Genomic DNA, 20,404 nt, shown 5'->3' with positions numbered 1-20,404 from the left:
TTTAAACATTTCACTGTCATACCGTGGGAAAAGACTAATCATTCTAACTCTCTCACTCTTTTCTTTTGCTACCTCAAACAATTCATTCAGGTCTTCTATCATTTCCATTTTATCTCCTTTCAAATCATTCGTACCTGCCACAACAATCATTTCTTTCACCCTTTCCTTTTGCTCTCTAATAGACTCAGTTACGTCCTTTATGGTAGCACCAGGTTGGTACGATTTTGTCAAATCCTCTACTAACACACCTTGTACTAATGAGTCTCCATACAGCACTCTATCCTTCATTTTGTTCATGTTCACATTCATACGTCTATTTTTCCTGTCATACCTTTTATTATTGGTTGGTTCATTCAGTCTACTTTTGTTCATGCACTCTAGCTGCTGTTTTGCTTTTTCTATCGCACTATTCAACAATGCGATCTCACTCAATGCATCTATCTCATCTTTTTTATTCTCTGAGAAACCATTTATACTATCATTCACACTCTCACAATTTTCATGTACAACCTTGCCGTTTCTTGTCATATCCCTATTTCTTTCAGTCTGAAGGTTGACAAAAATATCACACTCACGATCCGAAATACAATTCAATTCCTCATTCTCCCTACATTTTCTACACACATTCAATCCTTTATTATCATCTAACCACACTCCGACCGCATTCCGCAAAGCGTACATTTCACAGCTAGTACACTGACTCATTTCTTTTATACTACCGTTCTTTGATAAGGATGGCGAACCATCATTACTGGCCGCCATTTTCCTTCGCACAGGTGCCATACTTATTTGCAACGTGTTTTGTCAAATTATACGTTATAACACACCAAAAACAGACGCCCTAAAATACGCAAGGCAAACAAAACAAAACTACACAATATTAAGTAATTTGTATCGATAACTGAAAATTATACTTATCTTATCTGGAGCTTGCACGAACACTACACATTACGAATTCATCTAGGGGCGACTTCCCGACATAGATTATGTTATAAAACACTTTAGTACACTAACGACGCTAATAAAGCTCCAATAATATACCAAAATTACACACTTAAGTCCATTAAATTGAATCCAAAACATCAATAAATCAACAAAAATCACAAATCTCTCAGGAGCTCTCCGATAGCGCGTCCGTTCACCAACTAGCCTTGACCTTACCATGTTTATTAAGAAAATAAAAAAAAGACTGCCATAATTTTATTGACTTACAGAAAGCATTTGATTTTATTTGGCACATGAGGCTCTTCAGAGAAATCTACAACATTATGAAATAGATATCAAAATAATACAATTGACTGAATCCCTGTATTCATTTTCTGAAATGACGGCTGATATTAAGGAGAAACTATAAGTAGAAAAAGGAGCACTCCATTTTTTCAATATTGAATGAGATAAGGGTGCAGTTAATTAAAGCTTTTGAGAACTGTGATAGTGGAGTGACTGTAGGAGGAACAAGAATAAACATTTAACGTTTGATGATGAAACTGTTGGTATTCTAGCAGAAAATTGGATCTTCAAGAAATCATCACAAAGTTAAAAAAATGACTTAACCATAAGTATCCAAAATTCAAAAATAATAACAAATATCTGTGCTTCTGACCAAGAAGGAAGTGCTTTAACAAAAAAAAAAAAAAAAAAAAAAAAAAACTCCTACTCAAGGATACACCTACAGAAGAAGCTGAACTTTAAATACCTAGGCAATATCTATAATAGTGACTGGGAGCAAAGATTGCAAAAGCAACAATAGCACTCTAACTTGGATTCTGTTAAAAGAACATGAAAAGAGGTTGCTAGCATTTGAAATGTGGTGCTATAGACATCTAAACATACCATACACCTATCATATCAAATATTCTGAAGTAACACATACAACAGTTTTTTAACCAGTTCAAGAGATAACAATCATAACAAAGATCCAAAGGAAACAGCTCATCTGGCTTGGTCATATCAGCAGATCTAGTGGCCTTCCAATGAGAGTTCTTAAAGAACTTATTCTAAAAACCTGAAAAAAGAAGCACACCTAAATTAAAATGGATAGATGATAAAAACTAGTCAGGTGCTTCACTTACAGAGCATAAAGCTAAATGTTAATCAAGGAATGATTGCAAGATTTCTGTGAGGAATATTTCCTGATATCTGCTCAACAGTCCCATTATGAACTATGGGAGGAAGAAGATATACTCACTTGACAGCAAGCATGAAGTCAAGAGATTCTGTAGTCTGGAAAATTATAGTTATAAGCATTAAACTTACCAAAGTGGTGTGCCCTATATTTTGAATTAAATACTTGTTATTTCAAGAAAGTTTAAAAATACATATGGGTATTGTTAATAATTGGTGGATTTTTATATAGATAGAGATATTCATTGATATTATATCTTAATATTTAATCCTACCATAGAGATGATCTCTGTTTCTAACAATTATTTTTTTTTATTTATTTCTGAGTGTACCTATATATTTTTATATGCACTAGGATTCACTCCAATTGGTGCAATGACCTTAACGCTTTCAGAATCCAAATAAATCACTGACTCAAAACCAAAATACAAAATAAACACATTTAATATAACAAAAACAATATATATACACTTCGAACAAATATTACATAACTAATTACAAAATTAATTGAATCCAAGGCCTTTTTAAAATAAACTTACACTTAAGAATAAACACTTTGTTTGCACAATCACAAAATGTTCATAGCCAGTTTCTCTCTCTGTCAAGGCCCTTCTCCAAAGATATATGACTTTATTCTTCATTTTTACAGGATCCTTTCTCATCACTTATGTAGCACACATTAATTCTTCCGAACTTAATTCTGTCTCTTTTCTTCAGTAGAAATAATAGTCAGATCCGGCGTCCTTAATACAGATGAAACTTCCTAATCAGTTTTCTCGAACATTCCTTTAGAACGTAAATAGCAAATTCTTCTTTTATTCACCAATTCTTATTGACAGTCTTAACTCTTCCACTTTAAAAAAACTTACACTTATGATTCCCTTTTTCGGAATCTACTATAAATCTTTCAATTAGTGTTTCCTCCAATATTCCATTTAAAACGCATATAGTAATATTTTCTTTTATTTATCCACATACTTATTCCACATTAAAACTTAATAGTTCCACGATTCCTTTTTCGAAATACACTATTAATTTTCCTCCGACTGTCACATAAAAAACTTAGTTCCTCCGAACTTAAATATCAGCCGGCCTGTGTTCTAAATTCCTTCCGAATGCTCTCTTGTTTACAGCCGTTACTCAGATACCGAACGCTTTCTTGTCAGCTGTTAATCACTCATCAAACTTCTTGGCGAGCATGCACACTCCGTGGCAAACGAGAAACTAAGTACTGTATAATGTCTGACACAATGTCTCCGGTAGCGACAAGAGAACATCTCCATAAAACACAAAACTTTGATAATTTTAAATTACAATAAAATTCTTGTAAGTAATACAAATATCAAATCTGGTAAGTACATCAATTTTTAACTGCTTTAAATATCACTTTTGACAAAACAATTTCAATAACGGGCACATCGCAAGTGCCGACAATACGTGTTATGGAAACAAAACTAATAAACATTTTAATATAAAACAATTCGTAAAAATATTCAGAATTTCAATTATGATTATTTTTACAGTATATTGCCATAAACTGGTTATTGTTTGTCCTGGGCAACTATTTTAGTTGCTTTGGCTTTGAGAAACTCAGCTGTGAGCATGCATTATCAAAAGGACTCAAAGAGAACAGAATCAAGTGAAAAGAAAAGCTAAGAGATTCTTTAGGTGTCTGTAATTTGTTAATTTCAATATTATATGCATTAAACTGATCTGAATTACTATTTTTGCTTCTTCTGGTAAAATATTTGCTAACATGGTGAAACTTTTCAATTTTTCCTGCTCATATCATGTGATGTCTTTTTGCACACATGTAATGCTACAGCTCACAGTGAACATCTTTTGATACTTTATTAATGACAATAGCTGCTATTATATATATATATATACAGGGTGTTCGGGATAAATTTGACATATTTATAATTAATTATATTTTTCCGTAAGTTACATGTATTAACACACACTTCTCTTCATTTAAAAGTTTGGACCCTTCTTCATTCATATACAAGATGTCAGAAAGGATGGATAGCTGGAACCCACCTGAATCATGGAAGAGAATAACTTGTATCATGATGATTCGTGCCCGCCATCAAAATAAGGATATTACGACTGCTGCCCAATGCTCCCTGAATACAGTAAAAACAATCAGGCATGAACTAGAGACTTGCAATGGTGACTACGAGGATGTAGCAAGAAGAAAGATCCCTAGCAGACGATCTGATTGCGTTCGTACAGCAGAATTCCTCGCAAATCTGCAGGAACAGGTGTTGAAGAACCCTGGCATTGGAATTCGGGCTTTGTTCGTGGAGTTGCTAACTGTAGTCAAGCCCTGGATAACAAGGGTAGCCAATGGTAGGCCGTATGTATGGCAGCAGGATTCGGCCCCTTGCCACACCTCTGGGAAAAGTCAAAAATGGTTGTCTGAAAATTTCTACGACTTCACCAGTCCAAATGTTTGGCCTCCAAACTCCCCAGACCTTAACCCCATGGATTATTTTGTATGGGGCGCAGTTGAAAAAGACACCAATCGCACTTCCAGTAATACAAAAGCCCAGTTAATGGATAAAATTAAAACAGTTTTTGCGGCCCTTCCCAGGGAGACTGTAGCATCAGCTTGTTCGAGGTTCCGAAGCAGAATTGAAGCTGTGATCGATGCTAATGGTGGTTATTTTGAGTAAATCTTGTTGATAGTATTGTAATTAACTCTGCCTGTAATGTTTTTTTGTCAATTCATTAAATTTAATAGATACAAAGAAGATTTTCTTTTTCCTTACGAAACTGTCAAATTTATCCCGAACACCCTGTATATATATATATATATATTTTTTTTTTTTGAGTGATATAAGGATCAAATTTTTTTTTTGTGACTACTTTTCTCATAAACTTAAGATTTTCTGATTTTTCTCATTAGGTGCCTACTAAAATCTATCTTCACAAAAAAAAAAATAGCATCCTTTGAATATTTTGATCGATCAGTAAGTAGCTCGTGTGTGTGTGATTAAGACTAGATTATTCATTTTCCAAATGCATAATCTTATCTAGATGATAATGCGCATGAATTATAACTAGAATTTAACTAATAAAAAAACATGATAAATCTCCTTATAAATATACTACAAGCTATATGCTTTGTGAACAGGAAATGCAAAGCAAGAGATTTTTTAACATTTAATTACTACAAAAGAGAAGAAAATAAAAATTTAAAAAAAATTAAAGAATAAAAATATTAATAAATAAAGGAAATAAAAATCATCCCAATGCAAATATCTTTATGATACCTATAATAACTTTTTGGTTAAACATGAGGACATGATGCACAACACTACTATTCTAGAGAGAGACTGAATCCAGAACAGAAGCACAATCTTTAAACTTGTGTTTTATGAAAAAATCAAAGTCTGAACTAATGAGAGATCTCAAAACATGACCAGAAAGATTGTCAATCACTAAAAATTAATTAAAACCAAACAGAACCTACATAATAATAATAATAACTAAATTATTATTACTATTATTATTATGCAGGTTCCCCTGGGAGAGTCAAGGACTCACTGAAGGAAGACCCTCTTTGAGAAATCACCAGTGCTTAAATGCCTATCAACTTCGAAAACATTCATCAAAGATGCGCTCACAACATCCACCAGTAGCCAGTTCCACATACCAAAAAAAGAACCTGGACATTGAATGCTTTCTTAGCATGCATGCACTTAGTTTCCAGTCAAGTATTCTATTCTCTCCAACTGGCAAGAGCTACAAAATCTTACTTGTGGTATAATATAAGATTTTTTACATAATTTTATGCTTGTATCATGAAGTTCAGTAAGAGAATCTTCAGTGTGAATAATAGCTGATCCTCTCAATCATATCTTACACTTTGAAGTCTCCACATTTTTCTGTCCACATATGCTCTTCCATAAGCTAGGTATCACCTTGGTTACCTGCCAATGAATTTTTGTCAAATGTCTCCTTATCTCCTCTGTACTCAGGTGGTCATATCTAAACACACTAGTCAACATGTGCTTTTTTTTTCAACATCCTTATTCCTACAAGTTGATATTCTTTTCAATATTGCTTATCTGATAATGATATGGTGATTTAGCCACTTCAGCAATGTGGTTCCTAAAATTTAACTATCTGGAATCCCTCCTAGGTCTCCAAGCTTTACAATCCAATTGTAACAAATTACCATTTATAATATAATACTCTTCTGCCAATGCATGATGTGCTCATAGAATCAGGTTATTCAAATCAGCCTGCAAGGATTATTCTGTATCATGTCATTTTCACCGCCTCTAACTTTGCATCATCAACAAATAATTGTATATTACTATTAAAACCAACTGCAAATTCATTAACATACTGGTTACAAAGCAGATCCAGACCATCTGGGCACCACAACCCCCCCCCCCTCCTGTGGTGCCCAATGGTCATCCTCCTCTTAAGACTTGGCACTTCCATTCATTACTCTTTGGTACGTGTCATTCAGCTGCTCTTATCCACTGTACAAACTCATTTTGAATCTCCATCCCTTTGAGCGTGTATAACTACCTCCAACATGGAATTCCGTCATATGCATTGGCAAAATTGAAAAGTATTGTGGCACATTTCCTCTTATCAAACTATGCAGTAATTCTAATAAAATGTGAGCAAAGTGCTCTTGACCCACCTTGTTATACAGATTCTAAGTAGCCCGCCTCTCCAACACCTTACTACACACTTGAGAGATAACTGGTTGCATCTATCCTAGCTCCACTTGTGTATAATGGAATTCCTTTGCCTTCCTTTCACTCAATTAGTACCCATAAGTCAAAAGGCAGCAGTGCTAATTATCTTATGCATTCCTTCTACATTCTTCCTGATATCTCATTTCTGTGTTCAAACCAAGTTCTTACAATATCTTCAATACTTCTACCTCACTTATCTAGTTTCACCTTGACTTCTGAGGAACTAACTGATCTGTCTGAAATGCATTCCTCACCAATTAGTTATTAGATAACCTTATATAAGATGACATTTTCCCTACATGTGGTGCTATTCGGTTAAGTAGATATTTACAGGAATAATATGTTGGCAAATATCTCTTGCAGCTGCCATAGGTCTAAGTGGAATGTTTGCCTTGAGGATTTTTTGGCACCATAAATACGTGGAATAAAACTAACGTTTTGAAGTAATTTGTTCTTTCACTTCTTTTGGCCATTTACAGAGATCCCTTATTAAATCATTTGTCCTATTATGAATCATCCAGATTGGGTCAATATTTTGCCTGTATGTGGTGTTATCATTTAGTAGATCATTCATTTTGTTTATATAATCATTTAAATCCAAAATAACATTAATATTTTCTCTATCATCTTTTAAGATTAGGATATAAGATCTTTCAAAGCACTGTATTCAGCAGTTCAGATATTTCTAGATGGTAGTTTAGAATGGATTAAAACTGTTGCCATTCATATGCATATAATATCTGCTGAATCTTTAGAACTGTGTTCAGGAAATTTGCAAAATTTCCTAAATTTTGCCTAAATGGTGCCTTTTGTGATGTGACACCTTTTTTGGCAACTCGTATGGTAAAGTATAAGTTCTGCATCACTTCAACCTGAGTATTTACATCTGGGTCTAGTCCCCCAGTGCCGAGACCTCAAGAAAGGTCGAAACCGGTCTGGGTAGTGACACCCCCCCCATAATGTATAGCATCATACATGTCTGCTAGGAGATGTGTTTTACATTATGGGAAATATTAAGGATAGCCATCAAAGCTTACTCCACCTTTACCACGAGTTGCCCCTGTCATGAAAGGTTTGCTTACGCTTGGATCTGCCGAAACTTTTATAGTTTCTATATTCGGCATGAAACTCTTGTAGTTTCTATCTTCGGCTTTGAAATAATGTTGGATTCAATATCCACTTAATTTGAATAACTTCAACTACTTTTTCAAATATACCCTGGATATAGAAGATGGGGAATAGTTTTGCTATGATCCTACATGTTGATTGTGGGAGATTGTAGCTATCTGGTTAAAAAAAGTCACAAAGTAACCCGAGTTCAGTGGCAAGAACAATGTGATTTAAACAAAAAGACAACTATTCCTTTTAGCTTACTCTTTGTGCATTTTGAGGATGCTGTACTGTTGTTCTGGGTGATGTTGTGAGTCCTTATGCAAGTACCTTCCAGTGTGAGTGGTCATGGATTTATGAAGGGAAAGGTGTTTATTTCTTTTTCTATAGTGAAGTGAATTTTTGATTATTGGTTGTTTAAATGTACTAAGAATGTATCTAGTTTGTTTTGGCCATGAAAACAAATAGCAAACACATCTACACAGCATACCCAGATTGGCTGGGTATTGAGTGCTTAGTTTTTTAGAAACTCCATACGGAAATTGGACAGAGGAAGAGAAAGATGGGAGCCTATCACAGTCCCATCTAGCTGTCTGTATATTTTTCCTTTCCATGAAAAATAACCAAAATATATGATGAATTTGAATAATTTAAATATGTCAGTAGGAAATGTGGCTTAATGAGGAACAGGTTTTTTTTCAATGGTAAATAATGATGATAATATCAAAGCTGACCATGATGTCAGAATCTTTTAGGTTAAGATTTTCTAATTAAGATTTTAAAATGAAAAGAATTTTTAATGAAGGACAGAACTGCCCATGAGGGAAAGTGATTTACTAACTGCATGGTAACAAATTGATAGGTTGGGCTATCTGTGGCATCAAGTATTCAAAGATTCAGAAACCCAATAATTCCTTTGCAGGCAATTTTAAAAAGCGTCACACCCCAACCTCAAACTTGCAAAACACTTAGAAAAATCACGCCCCCTTGATGAACCATCAACAACATATCTAAACCAAACTATAGGTTGTAGAGAAAAGGAATCTATGCTGCCCAAAAGCTTTCATATAAAAGTTAGTTAATTGGGAGTGTGAGGGGAGGCAAGTACATGACTGTGTCTTCTTTTTGCAGGTGACAATATTTTGCCATACAAAATAACCAGAACATAGCACATGAGCAAAGAGAGCCCTGGATCATGGGCAGGAATTCAACCTGTAAAAGAAGAACTGTGTAGTTCTTATCAAGCCAACAAATAAATCACTTTCATCAAGTGTGATGTTTTTAATTTTGTTTACAAAGGGTTGTGATTTTCTTTTCTTTCTCTCTTTTTTTTTTATAGCCGTTATCCCCCCCCCCCAATTCCTAACTTTTATATGGAAGCTTTTAAGCAACACACTCTGGATTCCTTTACTTTGAAACCCCAAGTCTGGCTTATGTAAGCTGATGTTTTTGTTATTTAGCTTCACAGCCACCAGACTTTAAATCTCTGAACACACAAGAAATGAACTTTAATGCTAACTATAGAACTTCCCTTAGCAACAACTAGTAAATCATGTACACGCGATACATGTATTATTCACATTGATTGCTATTTTAGTTTGTAACTATAATTTTTAGAATTTACAGTTAACATCTATTTTGTGATATGTTTTAACCTCAGTGCTTGTACCCTGACAATGCGAACAGCTAAGTTTGGTGAAACTAGTCAGTATTAAAATACTTATCCGTTTACACTTGATCAATGTTCCCAAATAGTTATTTACATTAGATCTGAATTAAAGTTTTGTCGATATGGAACCTTCCTCAGCCACCTGAACAAACAACACAAACTTATACAATTCACAACTGAAATTGAAAGTCAGAACACACTTCCATTTCTAGATACACTTGTCACACATCTTCCTTCTGAAAGTCTTTCTTTCATCATTTAACCATACACCTACACACAGTAGCCAACACATACACAGTCTTATACTACCCAATACAAAAATTAGGTGTTGTTAACACACACAAAACAAAGCTTTAAAGATTTGCAGCAATGAACAAGCACTTAAGCATAAAATTATCAACAAAGCCATCCTAAAAAATGGCTACAGCAAAAAAGCATAATAATAAAAATAAACTAGATTACATGGAGAGAAGAAGCAAGAAATACGAAAAGTCTCATTGACTATGTTATTGTTGATAGTGATGTTTTCGCACTGGTGCAGGACACCAGAGTGTACAGAGAATTTGAACTTGGGAGTGATCACCATTTCGTCTTGAGCAGGATAAAATTGAATTTCATATTGAAAAGAATATGTAAGAAAGTTTTAAAGTGAATAAAAGTTGAGCAGCTGTTAGATGTGAACTGTGGACTAAAATACACAAAGATTATTGAAGAAAAATGAAAGAGTTTGAGAACTGAAACCAAACCTCGGAGATTCAGTGGCAAGCCATGAAGAAAACACTGATTGATTCAGCGTTTTTATTCTCTAAGAGCACAAGCTGACTTGTGCTCTTAGAGAATACAGAGACAAATATAAGAAAGCTAAACACTGTAAAATTGGCTAAAAAAAAGTCATGGGAGGTTGGCAAGAACATAGAAAATAAATATCAAGAAGGTGGCAAGATATTCTGGAGGTTGTTGAAGAAACTCAAAATGGAGGATGATAAAGGCGACATGAAAACAGGAGAAAAAGATATCCTTGAAGTATGGAGTAATTACTTCGAAAAACTGCTAAATGAAACAAGCAGTGATGACAACACAGTGGTAAAAAACACTGACCAGGAATGCAGTCAGAAATATATATCCATACTTGAAGTAGAAAAAGGCATCAAAAGCCTGAAATGTGGAAAGGCAGCAGGAGTAGATGATATTCGACCAGAAATGATCAAGTATGGAGGTATAAAAGTTTTACAGTGGCTGCACAGATATTTCAGAAGGCCTGGAGGGAGGGACGAATTCCAGATGATTGGAGTAGAGCTCTCACAGTACCCATATATAAAAAGGGAAATAAAACTGAATATGAGAATTACAGAGACATTTCATTACTTAGTGTTCTGGTAAGATATATGAAAGTATACTTGAGAAATGGTTGAGAAGGATTGTGGAAGTGAAGCTTGGTGAAGAACAAGTAGATTCAGGCCAAATAGAGGCTGTCAGGATTAGATCTTCACTTTACGACAAATAGTTGAGAAATCATGGGAATATGACAAAGATCTATATTTCCTATCAGTCTACAGGAAACCTAAGAATACAGGATGTTATCTACATTTCAGCTCCTCACACCACATTTCTCACAAACTCAGCATAGTACACATACTAAAGAAAAGAGCTGTCCACATTACAACAGTGAAAAGGACCTCCAAGATGAATTAACATTGATATCTAATAACCTCGCCATGAATGGCTACCCACGAAGACTCGTCAACAAAATCCTTTTCTCTGAGCCACCACAAAGAGAACAAGAAGACACTGAATATATTACAACAATCGCCATTCCATATGTGAGCAGTATCTCTGACAAGCTCACTAATCTCCTCAAACCACACAAAATAAGAGCGACATTCAAAAATATAGAAACAATTTGTAAACTACTACGATTTCCAAAAGATACCCATCCTTTCTATAAGTATGCTGGAGTCTATAATATCCCATGCTCGTGTGGTTCAAGTTACATCGGCCAGACTTCAAGAAGCCTCAAGATCAGACAGAAGGAACACATTCGTTATGTTAAAAACAACAGACAAGACATATCAGGCCTGTCATATGGCCTGATATGTCTTGCCTGTCACCACATTTCTCCATAACAAACCACATCATTGAGTGGGACAAAAGTTGTACCCCTTACATAGAAGAAAACTACCACTCTCGAATGTTTAAAGAAGCAGCCACAGTCGCATGCACTACAGATAACCTTAACAGGAACCAAGGTTTAATACTTCCAGAGATATGCAAAACCCTAATTAAATCTCTGAACACACAAGAAATGAACTTTAATGCTAACTATAGAACGTTCCTTAGCAACAACTAGTAAATCATGTACACGCGATACATGTATTATTCACATTGATTGCTATTTTAGTTTGTAACTATAATTTTTAGAATTTACAGTTAAGATCTATTTTGTGATATGTTTTAACCTCAGTGCTTGTACCCTGACGATGCGAACAGCTTAAGTTTGGTGAAACTAGTCAGTATTAAAATACTTATCCGTTTACACTTGATCATATGTTCCCAAATAGTTATTTACATTAGATCTGTATTTAAGTTTTGTCGATATGGAAAAGGCATATGACAAGGTGACAAGAGAGAGAGAGAGAGAGAGAGAGAAGCTTTCCAAACGCTACAGTTATATGGTATCAATGGGGCATTATATCAAGCAATACTTAGTCTTTATTTGAGTTGTGAGTCAGCAGTTAGAATTGAAGGAAGTACAGGAAGATGGTTTAATGTTAAATCTGGTGTCAGACAATGATGTACATTATTCCCTCTCTTATTCATTATCTATATGGATCACATTATGAAGGAAAGTGGAATTAAACCTGATATCAAAATTGGAGGTGTTAATCTCAGCTCTTTGCTTTATGCAGATGATGTTATACTTCTAAATAAATCTGCTACAAGTCTGCAAGATTCCCTGACTAAACTGAATAACTGTTGTAATAGATATGGTATGAGGGTCAGCATTAAAAAGACAAAGACAATGAAAATAGGCAGAAACATTGAAAATATCAACTGCATTGTGAATGGAGAATTTATAGAACAAGTAAAACATTTCACTTACTTAGGCATGATTTTTAGTGAAGATGGTAAATTAAATATGGAAATAGACAACAGAATCAAGAAAGCTAGTATGGTAGGAAGTAAACTGAATAAAGTTATATGGAATAAGAGAGAAATTAGCCAAAACACTAAATTAGCTGTATACAAGACAGTGTTCAAACCAATTTTAACTTACGGATCTGAGAGCTGGGTCAGAAGTAAAACATTTGACCAAAGATTAGAGCAGATCACAAATATGAGAGTCTTGAGAAAGATTAGAGGTGTGAACAGGTGGCATCAATGGCAATATCATTTTAAAAACTAGGATATTAGGAAAGAACTTAATATTGTAAGCATCCAGGAATGCATTAGCAAAGTTAATCTCAGGTGGTATGGTCACTTAAGCAGAATGGAAGAGGAAAGATTAGCAAAACAGGTGTTCTCTGCCAGGTTGGCAGGAAAAAGACCCAGTAAAAAGTGCCTTAGATGACAGAAATATAAGACCTGATAATATTGGAGTCTTGAAATTTAACAGAGACTGATTTGGAAGAAAATTGTAGATAGGAAGTTAGTAATGGCGTAAATTTTTCATGTAGTACTATCATATCCTGTACACCCCTTGAAGGTATATATCACGAATTTGATGATGATGATAATGGGAAACACAACAGGGGGAATACTGTTCCACAATGCAGCAGTTGTAGGGATGAAGGAAGAGGAAAAGAAACTTGTTCTGTTTGTTTCAAGGTGCACTGTGAAGGGATGCTGAACAGCAGCTGCACGTGAATTTACACCAGATTAGGCTCAGTATTAAGCCTGTAAAGAATTACTCATTAATCCTTAGGATGAAACATTTTATCACATGAATTGTTATATATGAAAAAAAGTGAATCTCCTTCAACAATCTGATCACATGAAATCAATAAGGCCATCCAATTAAACTATTTCCAGAAAGATGGAAAACCTATTTACAACTTTTTTTTGTAAACTTATGACAGAATTGTGCCAGGTGTGATATATTAAATATATATTAAATATATCAATTTAATATATTTTGGTATTCTTATGATTGTCTTTATATTCATCTCCCACCTAAAGACAATCATAAACATCCATACTCACAGCTAGATTTGAACACACAACCTGTTGGTTGGAGACTGAATACAATAACCACTTGGCCAACTGTGTTGGCAAATTTGATTCATTAATAACATTAATTGTCATTAGTCAATTGAAAACAGTGCTCTTACAACAAGACAATACCAGACTGCTCACAGCAGTTGAAATCAAGGAAATAGAGATAGTGCCTTCTTCTTCAACTAATGCTACAGTCTGGATATGCCATGATTGATTATAACCTGTTCCAGCTGACTGCTCACTTTCTTACATGGTAAGTACTCAGCCAGTCTTGAGGAAATCATGATGTCATTTACCTCCAAGGATTGATTCTGTTTCTCAGAAGGAGCGAATGTTGAGAAGGAAAAGATCAAGACCATACAAAATAATAGTTTGTGTTTTATCGAATGCTGATTTTTTTTTTTTTTTTAACTTTAAGAAGTTTTAAAAGAAAAATGTCAAAATTCTGAAAATATTTGGTTCACCCATGTATTAGATATAAATTGCTGTTTGATCAATAGAGAATGGCATTTTCTTATTTGATTATTTTTAAACCCACATGGAGAAATGGCTTTTGTGATGGAGCTTGGGTTTAATTTTTGCCTTACAGAAAGAATACATAAAAGGTACAGCAAGTCCCCCTCCTTAACTTTAATCTGATGTTAGTAGCAATAACTTCATCCATATTTCTACTATACAACCAATCAAGCAATTATCCTCATCAACATATACAATGGGAGACAATATGCAACATAAGTTACATAGGATTTTCTAGGAATTGTCTCAGTTTTTGAGGTATTAATAAATCTGACTAAATTTGGATGTCTGTTACCACAAGACCACTATTGCAACAGCCATCAATTAACCACAGCAAAAAAATGTACACATTAATGTCAACTTACACTGTCTTTTGCTCACTATTTATGTTTGCAATGCATGTAGATAATTATGCCTATCTGCAAAGTATATAACAAAAATGGTACAATATTGTAAAAATGTGCAGAATTTATAGAAATGCTTAGAACCATAGGTGTATCAAATATATAATACTGATGCATATGCACTAATCTGTAACTCAGAAACAACCTTTTTGCTAAAACATACCACATTGGTAAGTGATCCAGGAGGACGACCACTATGTGAAGCAGCAGGAGGCTTCTTGCTAGAATCTTCTTTCTAAATACATTAATATTAATTTTTAAGAACATTATTTAAGCATATATGAGCTATTTTTAGAAGAAGAAAGATGAAACTAACAAAGTGAGATTTCTTTAATTTCTAGTAACCACTTCTAATCTATGAAATGAGCTATAGTATATATTCAGCAATTAGCAAATTTAAAGTTAACAGTGAATGTTCAAAGTGCGAGCATGATTACTACTACCAAATATGATTATTTTTCATATTGTGAATGTTCAAAGTGCAAGCATGATTACTACTACCAAATATGATTATTTTTCCAGATCTCTATTTTAAAAGAACATCTCTAAGAAAAATTATGATAAAATTTCTTGTATACTACAATAATGACTAATAATAAACTGATAAAGTTCCAAACCTCAAAGCATCAATGCCATTCTAAAAGAAATTCATTGCAGCATATTATCTACCACAACAAACTATTTCTTTGGTTTTTTAAATTTCATTATAGCAAGAGTTGACAGTATCTAAAAATGTCTACTAGAATGTAACGGAATTTATATAAACATGATATAATAAAATTATAATATTCTTTTAACGTGACCAGCATTTCACCAGATCAACCCCCCCCCCCCCACACACACACCCATTTATGTATTACAGACAGCCTATTTTATTGTCATTTGTAAGAAAATTTTATATTGTAATTATAATGACTGAATAAAAAATTGAAATTAACTCAACTGTATAACAGATTTTAATCTATTTCGTTAAACAACTATCACTCTCATTTCAAAAATTGTGTTGATAAATTTGGTAACAAAATGGCCCAATTTAAATCAAACTTGAGATACAGTAAAACCTCTGATAACTGGCATGCAATTAATCAGCAATACCAAAACAACTGCACTTTGAAGGTCTAAATTTAAACCAGAAATTTAAGCCTATGAGATAAGAAAAATATGCAACAGGCTTACATTCTGTCAACACTGTCATATGTACAGCCGAGTCGGGTGGGGCAAGCAACTCCTGAATGTATGCTTCACACAATATTCCCATTAAAGTATTGTGTGAAGTTGTTTTGTACATTATGCAGCCAGAACTTGTGCCAACAAACTACATTCGTATATATGCTCCTAGCCCATGTGGTGTCGCTATGGCTAAGAGAAAGGTTCTCACTCTCAAGTTAAAACTCGAATTGCTGGAGAGAGGTGTCAGCAGAACAAAATTAATGGAGGAATATAAAGTTGGAAGTTCAACTTTGTACAATATAAAGAAACAAGGTGGTTCCCGACTCCAGAGATTCATGATGCAAACAGAATCTACAAAAGCTGCAGAAAATCGGTAAACTGTACACCAATCCCAGTGTGAGGAATTAGCTTGAGTGTTATACGAGTGGTTTGCCCTGAAAAGATCAGAGGAAGCTTGCATTTCTATGGCACAACAATGCTCCAAGAAAAAGTGAAGGAATTGCAAATGCAAGGCAAGTGGATTTTCTGTGGGTGGCTTAACCGATTCAAAGAAAGGCATGGAATCTGTAAGTTTGTGTCTGATACAGAGGAGTGCTGATGAAGTGTCCGCGATGAATTTATCTAGCAGTTTCAGAAAATTGTGGACGAAAATAATATGACCGTGGAACAAATATATAATGCTGATGAGACTGGATTGTTATGGAAGTGGCTTCCCACGTCGACTTTGGCTTGTGCGACAGAAGCCTCGCTGAGAGACTTTAAACAGAGCAAGGACTGCGTAACTGTTTTTTTTGCTGCAGGTACGCACAAAGTAAGATTGTCAGTGCTAGGCAACTACCACAATCCACGGTGCTTTAAAAATGTGAAAAATCTGCCTATCCATATCAGGCACAAAAAAAAAAAACGCATGGATGGATTGTGACATATTCAAAGAATGATTTCATTAGTGTATTCATACCCAGTGTGAAGGAGCATTTAAGGAAGCATTAAATCGACTTTGGCTTGTACGACAGAAGCCTCGCTGAGGGACTTTAAACAGAGCAAGGACTGCATAACTGTTTTTTTGCTGCAGGTACGCACAAAGTAAGATTGTCGGTGCTAGGCAACTACCACAATCCATGGTGCTTTGAAAATGTGAAAAATCTGCCTATCCATATCAGGCACAAAAAAAAAAAAAAAAAAAAAAAAAAAAAAAAAAAAAAAAAAAAAAAAATGCACGGATGGATTGTGACATATTCAAAGAATGGTTTCATTAGTGTATTCATACACAGTGTGAAGGAGCATTTAAGGGAGCATTAAAAAGTTTACCACCAAACAGAAAAGTGATTCTTTTGCTGGACAATTGCCATACCCATCCCCCAGCTGAAAACTTAAATGTGTAAAATATTTGTGTTATGTGTCTACTGCCCAGCGTAACAAGTTATTCCAACCAATAAACCAAGGAGTCATCGAGAATATAAAGATGATCTACCGCTCCCATTTTGTACATCGATGTGTGAACTTTTAAGCTAGCGTCCAAGATTTTCAGAAATAGTTCACATTGAAAGACGTCATATTTACTTTGTCTCTTGTCTGGAAGAATGTAAAGAACATTACATCGTTTGGCATAAATTGTGGCCAATGATCATGTTTGAAGGTGACAAATCAAGTGACGAAGATTTTCGTCGTTTTAAAACACATCCCATGTCCGACATCTTGGATGTAGTAACACATTCGGAGAAGGTTAATGTTGTGATATGGAAGTGCAGGCTTCGGTGGATGTAGACAATTTCATTCCCGTCACTCTGTCTCTCTCTCTTTCTTGGTCTGTGTACTGGGAAAGGAGAAAGATGAGGACGACAGCACGCAGACCAAGAAAGTTATGTGGAAGGAAGCTGATGAAGGAAGCTATGTCAGCACATGATGTGCTGAAACTTCACTGTATACAGCTCTGGCGACAATCCTGTAAGCAGACAGACATTCAAAGTTATGTTATGTTGTCACACTAAAAAATTCACAACAACTTTCATGTGATAATACATACTGTAATTTTAAATGCTGTTCAAATTTGATTTTGTGAATAAAATTATATGTATGTGTTTTAAATTTTAAAAAATCTGCATGATTTTTTATGTTATTTATTTAATTATGGCTGGCAAATCGAAAAACATGACCAACGAACTTCGCATGCTACAATTTCTACAGATGGCATCACAAAACATGAACAGATAAGTTCTCAAAATATATATTCAATAATCCGGCAAAATCTCGTATACGGAATTGGCAAAGTCCCGTTATTGCCAGTTAAGAGAGATTCTACTGTAGTTTGATATAGTTTAGTAAATTTCTCAACATCTGAATAAAATCTATCCAAAAAAAACAAAGTAACTATTTGCATATAGGTATCTAAATGAATCTCAAGTGCTATGAATTTGTGAAATACACACAGCAGTAAAGGAAATAACTTCTGAGAAACATGAAAAGGTATTTCATAACAACATACTTATAGTGATCATTTGTTATGACAATTGAACGTGAAGCTGTTTTTTTAGCATATGTACTGTAGACAATTCTGTCTAATTTTGCCAATAAAAATAGAATTATAATGGGGTCAGGAATCTTTCATCAGGCAGTTTGAATTTAGGAACAGTTTAACAAAAATATAACAAAAATATTACTGTCATGTAACATCATTACAGTAATATTGGTTAATGTCTCTTAACTGTTTATATACTTTTTTATACTTATCACAGGCAAATTTACAATTATTATTTCCATTATTTTTGAAAGAACTATCATATCTGTGAAAAAAAAATTAAGTGGTTCAAAGAACTCTGTATTGAGCAGCCTGAAGAAAATCCAATGAGCATGCCAAATGCTAGAGTGCATGATGCTGTCACATGTGCTCTAGCACATGTGACAGTTCAATTCATTTGGAATTAAATACTGCAGATGTAATTTTGTTGTTTCTAATATTGTGACTACAAATCATTTGATTGAAACCAAAACTGAAGTGATCCCAGAATTTTCAAAGGATCTTAAATACCAAAATTCATTAAATTTGATCCAGCCAGTGAGGAATAACTCCATTCAGAAATCATTGGCCAATAAAACTAATCTGAATGAAATGAACATTATCTAACATGTAACCAGACAGTCAGAGTAGGACTTTACCATAATCTGTCCAGCTAGAATCCCCCACCCACCTACTCCACAAACAACTCGTATACAGAAAAAAATGAATCTGATCGGTGTGCATTTTGCAAAATGCACCTAAAAATGACCACCAGTATATGGACAAAAAGCTCATTAACCATGCAACTGGCCTTGATGTGTATACATGTCAAGGTTGCCATGAATGTGAAGTCCATGAGGAGTGATATTTCATCCACGCGTCTGTTGATGTGTTTTAAACATCAGATATCACTCATCATGCACTTCACATTCATGGCAACCTTGACATGTATACACATCAAAGCCAGTTCAGAGACCAGTTCATGGAAGTTAAAAATATTAAATATTAACACGTTGACCACCGTATGAATCAAATACAATTCACACTACATTTTTTCAATGCACTACGTGAATCATATTTGCTTCGCATAAAGATTTTTCTTTCAGGCCGCATGGTTCACCCGTGATTCATATCTAAATGAAATGCTCATGGGTAATGGAAATGTGGGGCCTGGTAAACAGGTTTATATAGTTAGCATGGTAGAATTTCAACTATATGTACAACAGGTGGCCTATTATAGGGGTTTTATTTTTACCTGATTTAGGCCAATTTCTAATGTTGAATAAAGCAATAACAATGGTGCTAAATATTTATTCATAATATATGTCATTATAAATGTGTCAAATCATAAATTTTTCTTGTAAAAAATTGAAAAACTAATAAACAAAAAATGACAAACAATAGACAAATAGATATGAAAAAAATAATTAGGTGAAATTATTACTACACAATTACAAAGTACAGTTATGCACAATAGTAAAACAGCGACGAACACAGTAAAATTTTTCGCACTGAACACATTTCCACTGTGTTTGTGTGGCCTTAGATGTTGCATATTTTCTATTATGTTCTTCGGTTAACTTTTTGTAGCAAGATGTACATCTTCTCCTATTACTGGTACAGTCTGGACATGTACATCTGGACTCCCAAAAATCAATAAAGAAGGCTGTGTTGTACGACCTATTGTAAATTGCATCGACTCTCCAACTTATCAGACTGCAAAAGTATTATCACGTTCCTTAAGTGCTCTCACTGGTCATTCCAGATCCTATATAAAAAACTCAACAGATTTTCTTGAAAAAATCAAGGATATAAAAATTACAGATTCTGAAATATTAGTCAGTTTTGACATCATTTCTCTGTTCACCAATATCCCATTAACCGACACAGTCAATTCATTATATGAAGATTACCCTCGAGATATTGCAAGGATATTCGAATATGTCATCCACCCAGGTTATTTCAGTTGGAAAAACAA

At 34.3% G+C, this 20,404-nt stretch overlaps 1 protein-coding gene across 3 annotated transcripts in view; it reads right to left on the bottom strand.

Annotated features, from left to right (window-relative positions):
* The window catches only part of LOC150101823 (RNA-binding protein 5-like), a 455,027-nt gene that overhangs the window by 163,230 nt on the left and 271,393 nt on the right, over nucleotides 1–20,404 (bottom strand). For all 3 annotated transcript variants that reach the window (XR_016549043.1, XM_090400660.1, XM_090400661.1), the window contains exon 16: nucleotides 14,926–14,997. Coding sequence is in view for 2 of the 3 variants with exons in the window: in XM_090400660.1 (XP_090256786.1) it covers nucleotides 14,926–14,997 (72 nt within the window). In the remaining variant the exon portion in view is untranslated. The remainder of the gene's footprint in view (nucleotides 1–14,925; nucleotides 14,998–20,404) is intronic.

Source organism: Typopeltis vanoorti, chromosome 11, assembly GCF_054136105.1.
Source record: "Typopeltis vanoorti isolate ZY-2024b chromosome 11, IOZ_Tvanoo_1.0, whole genome shotgun sequence".
Lineage (NCBI taxonomy): Eukaryota > Metazoa > Arthropoda > Arachnida > Uropygi > Thelyphonidae > Typopeltis > Typopeltis vanoorti.
Note: the sequence above shows the minus strand (reverse complement) of the source record. Positions and strands in the feature narration are given on the sequence as shown.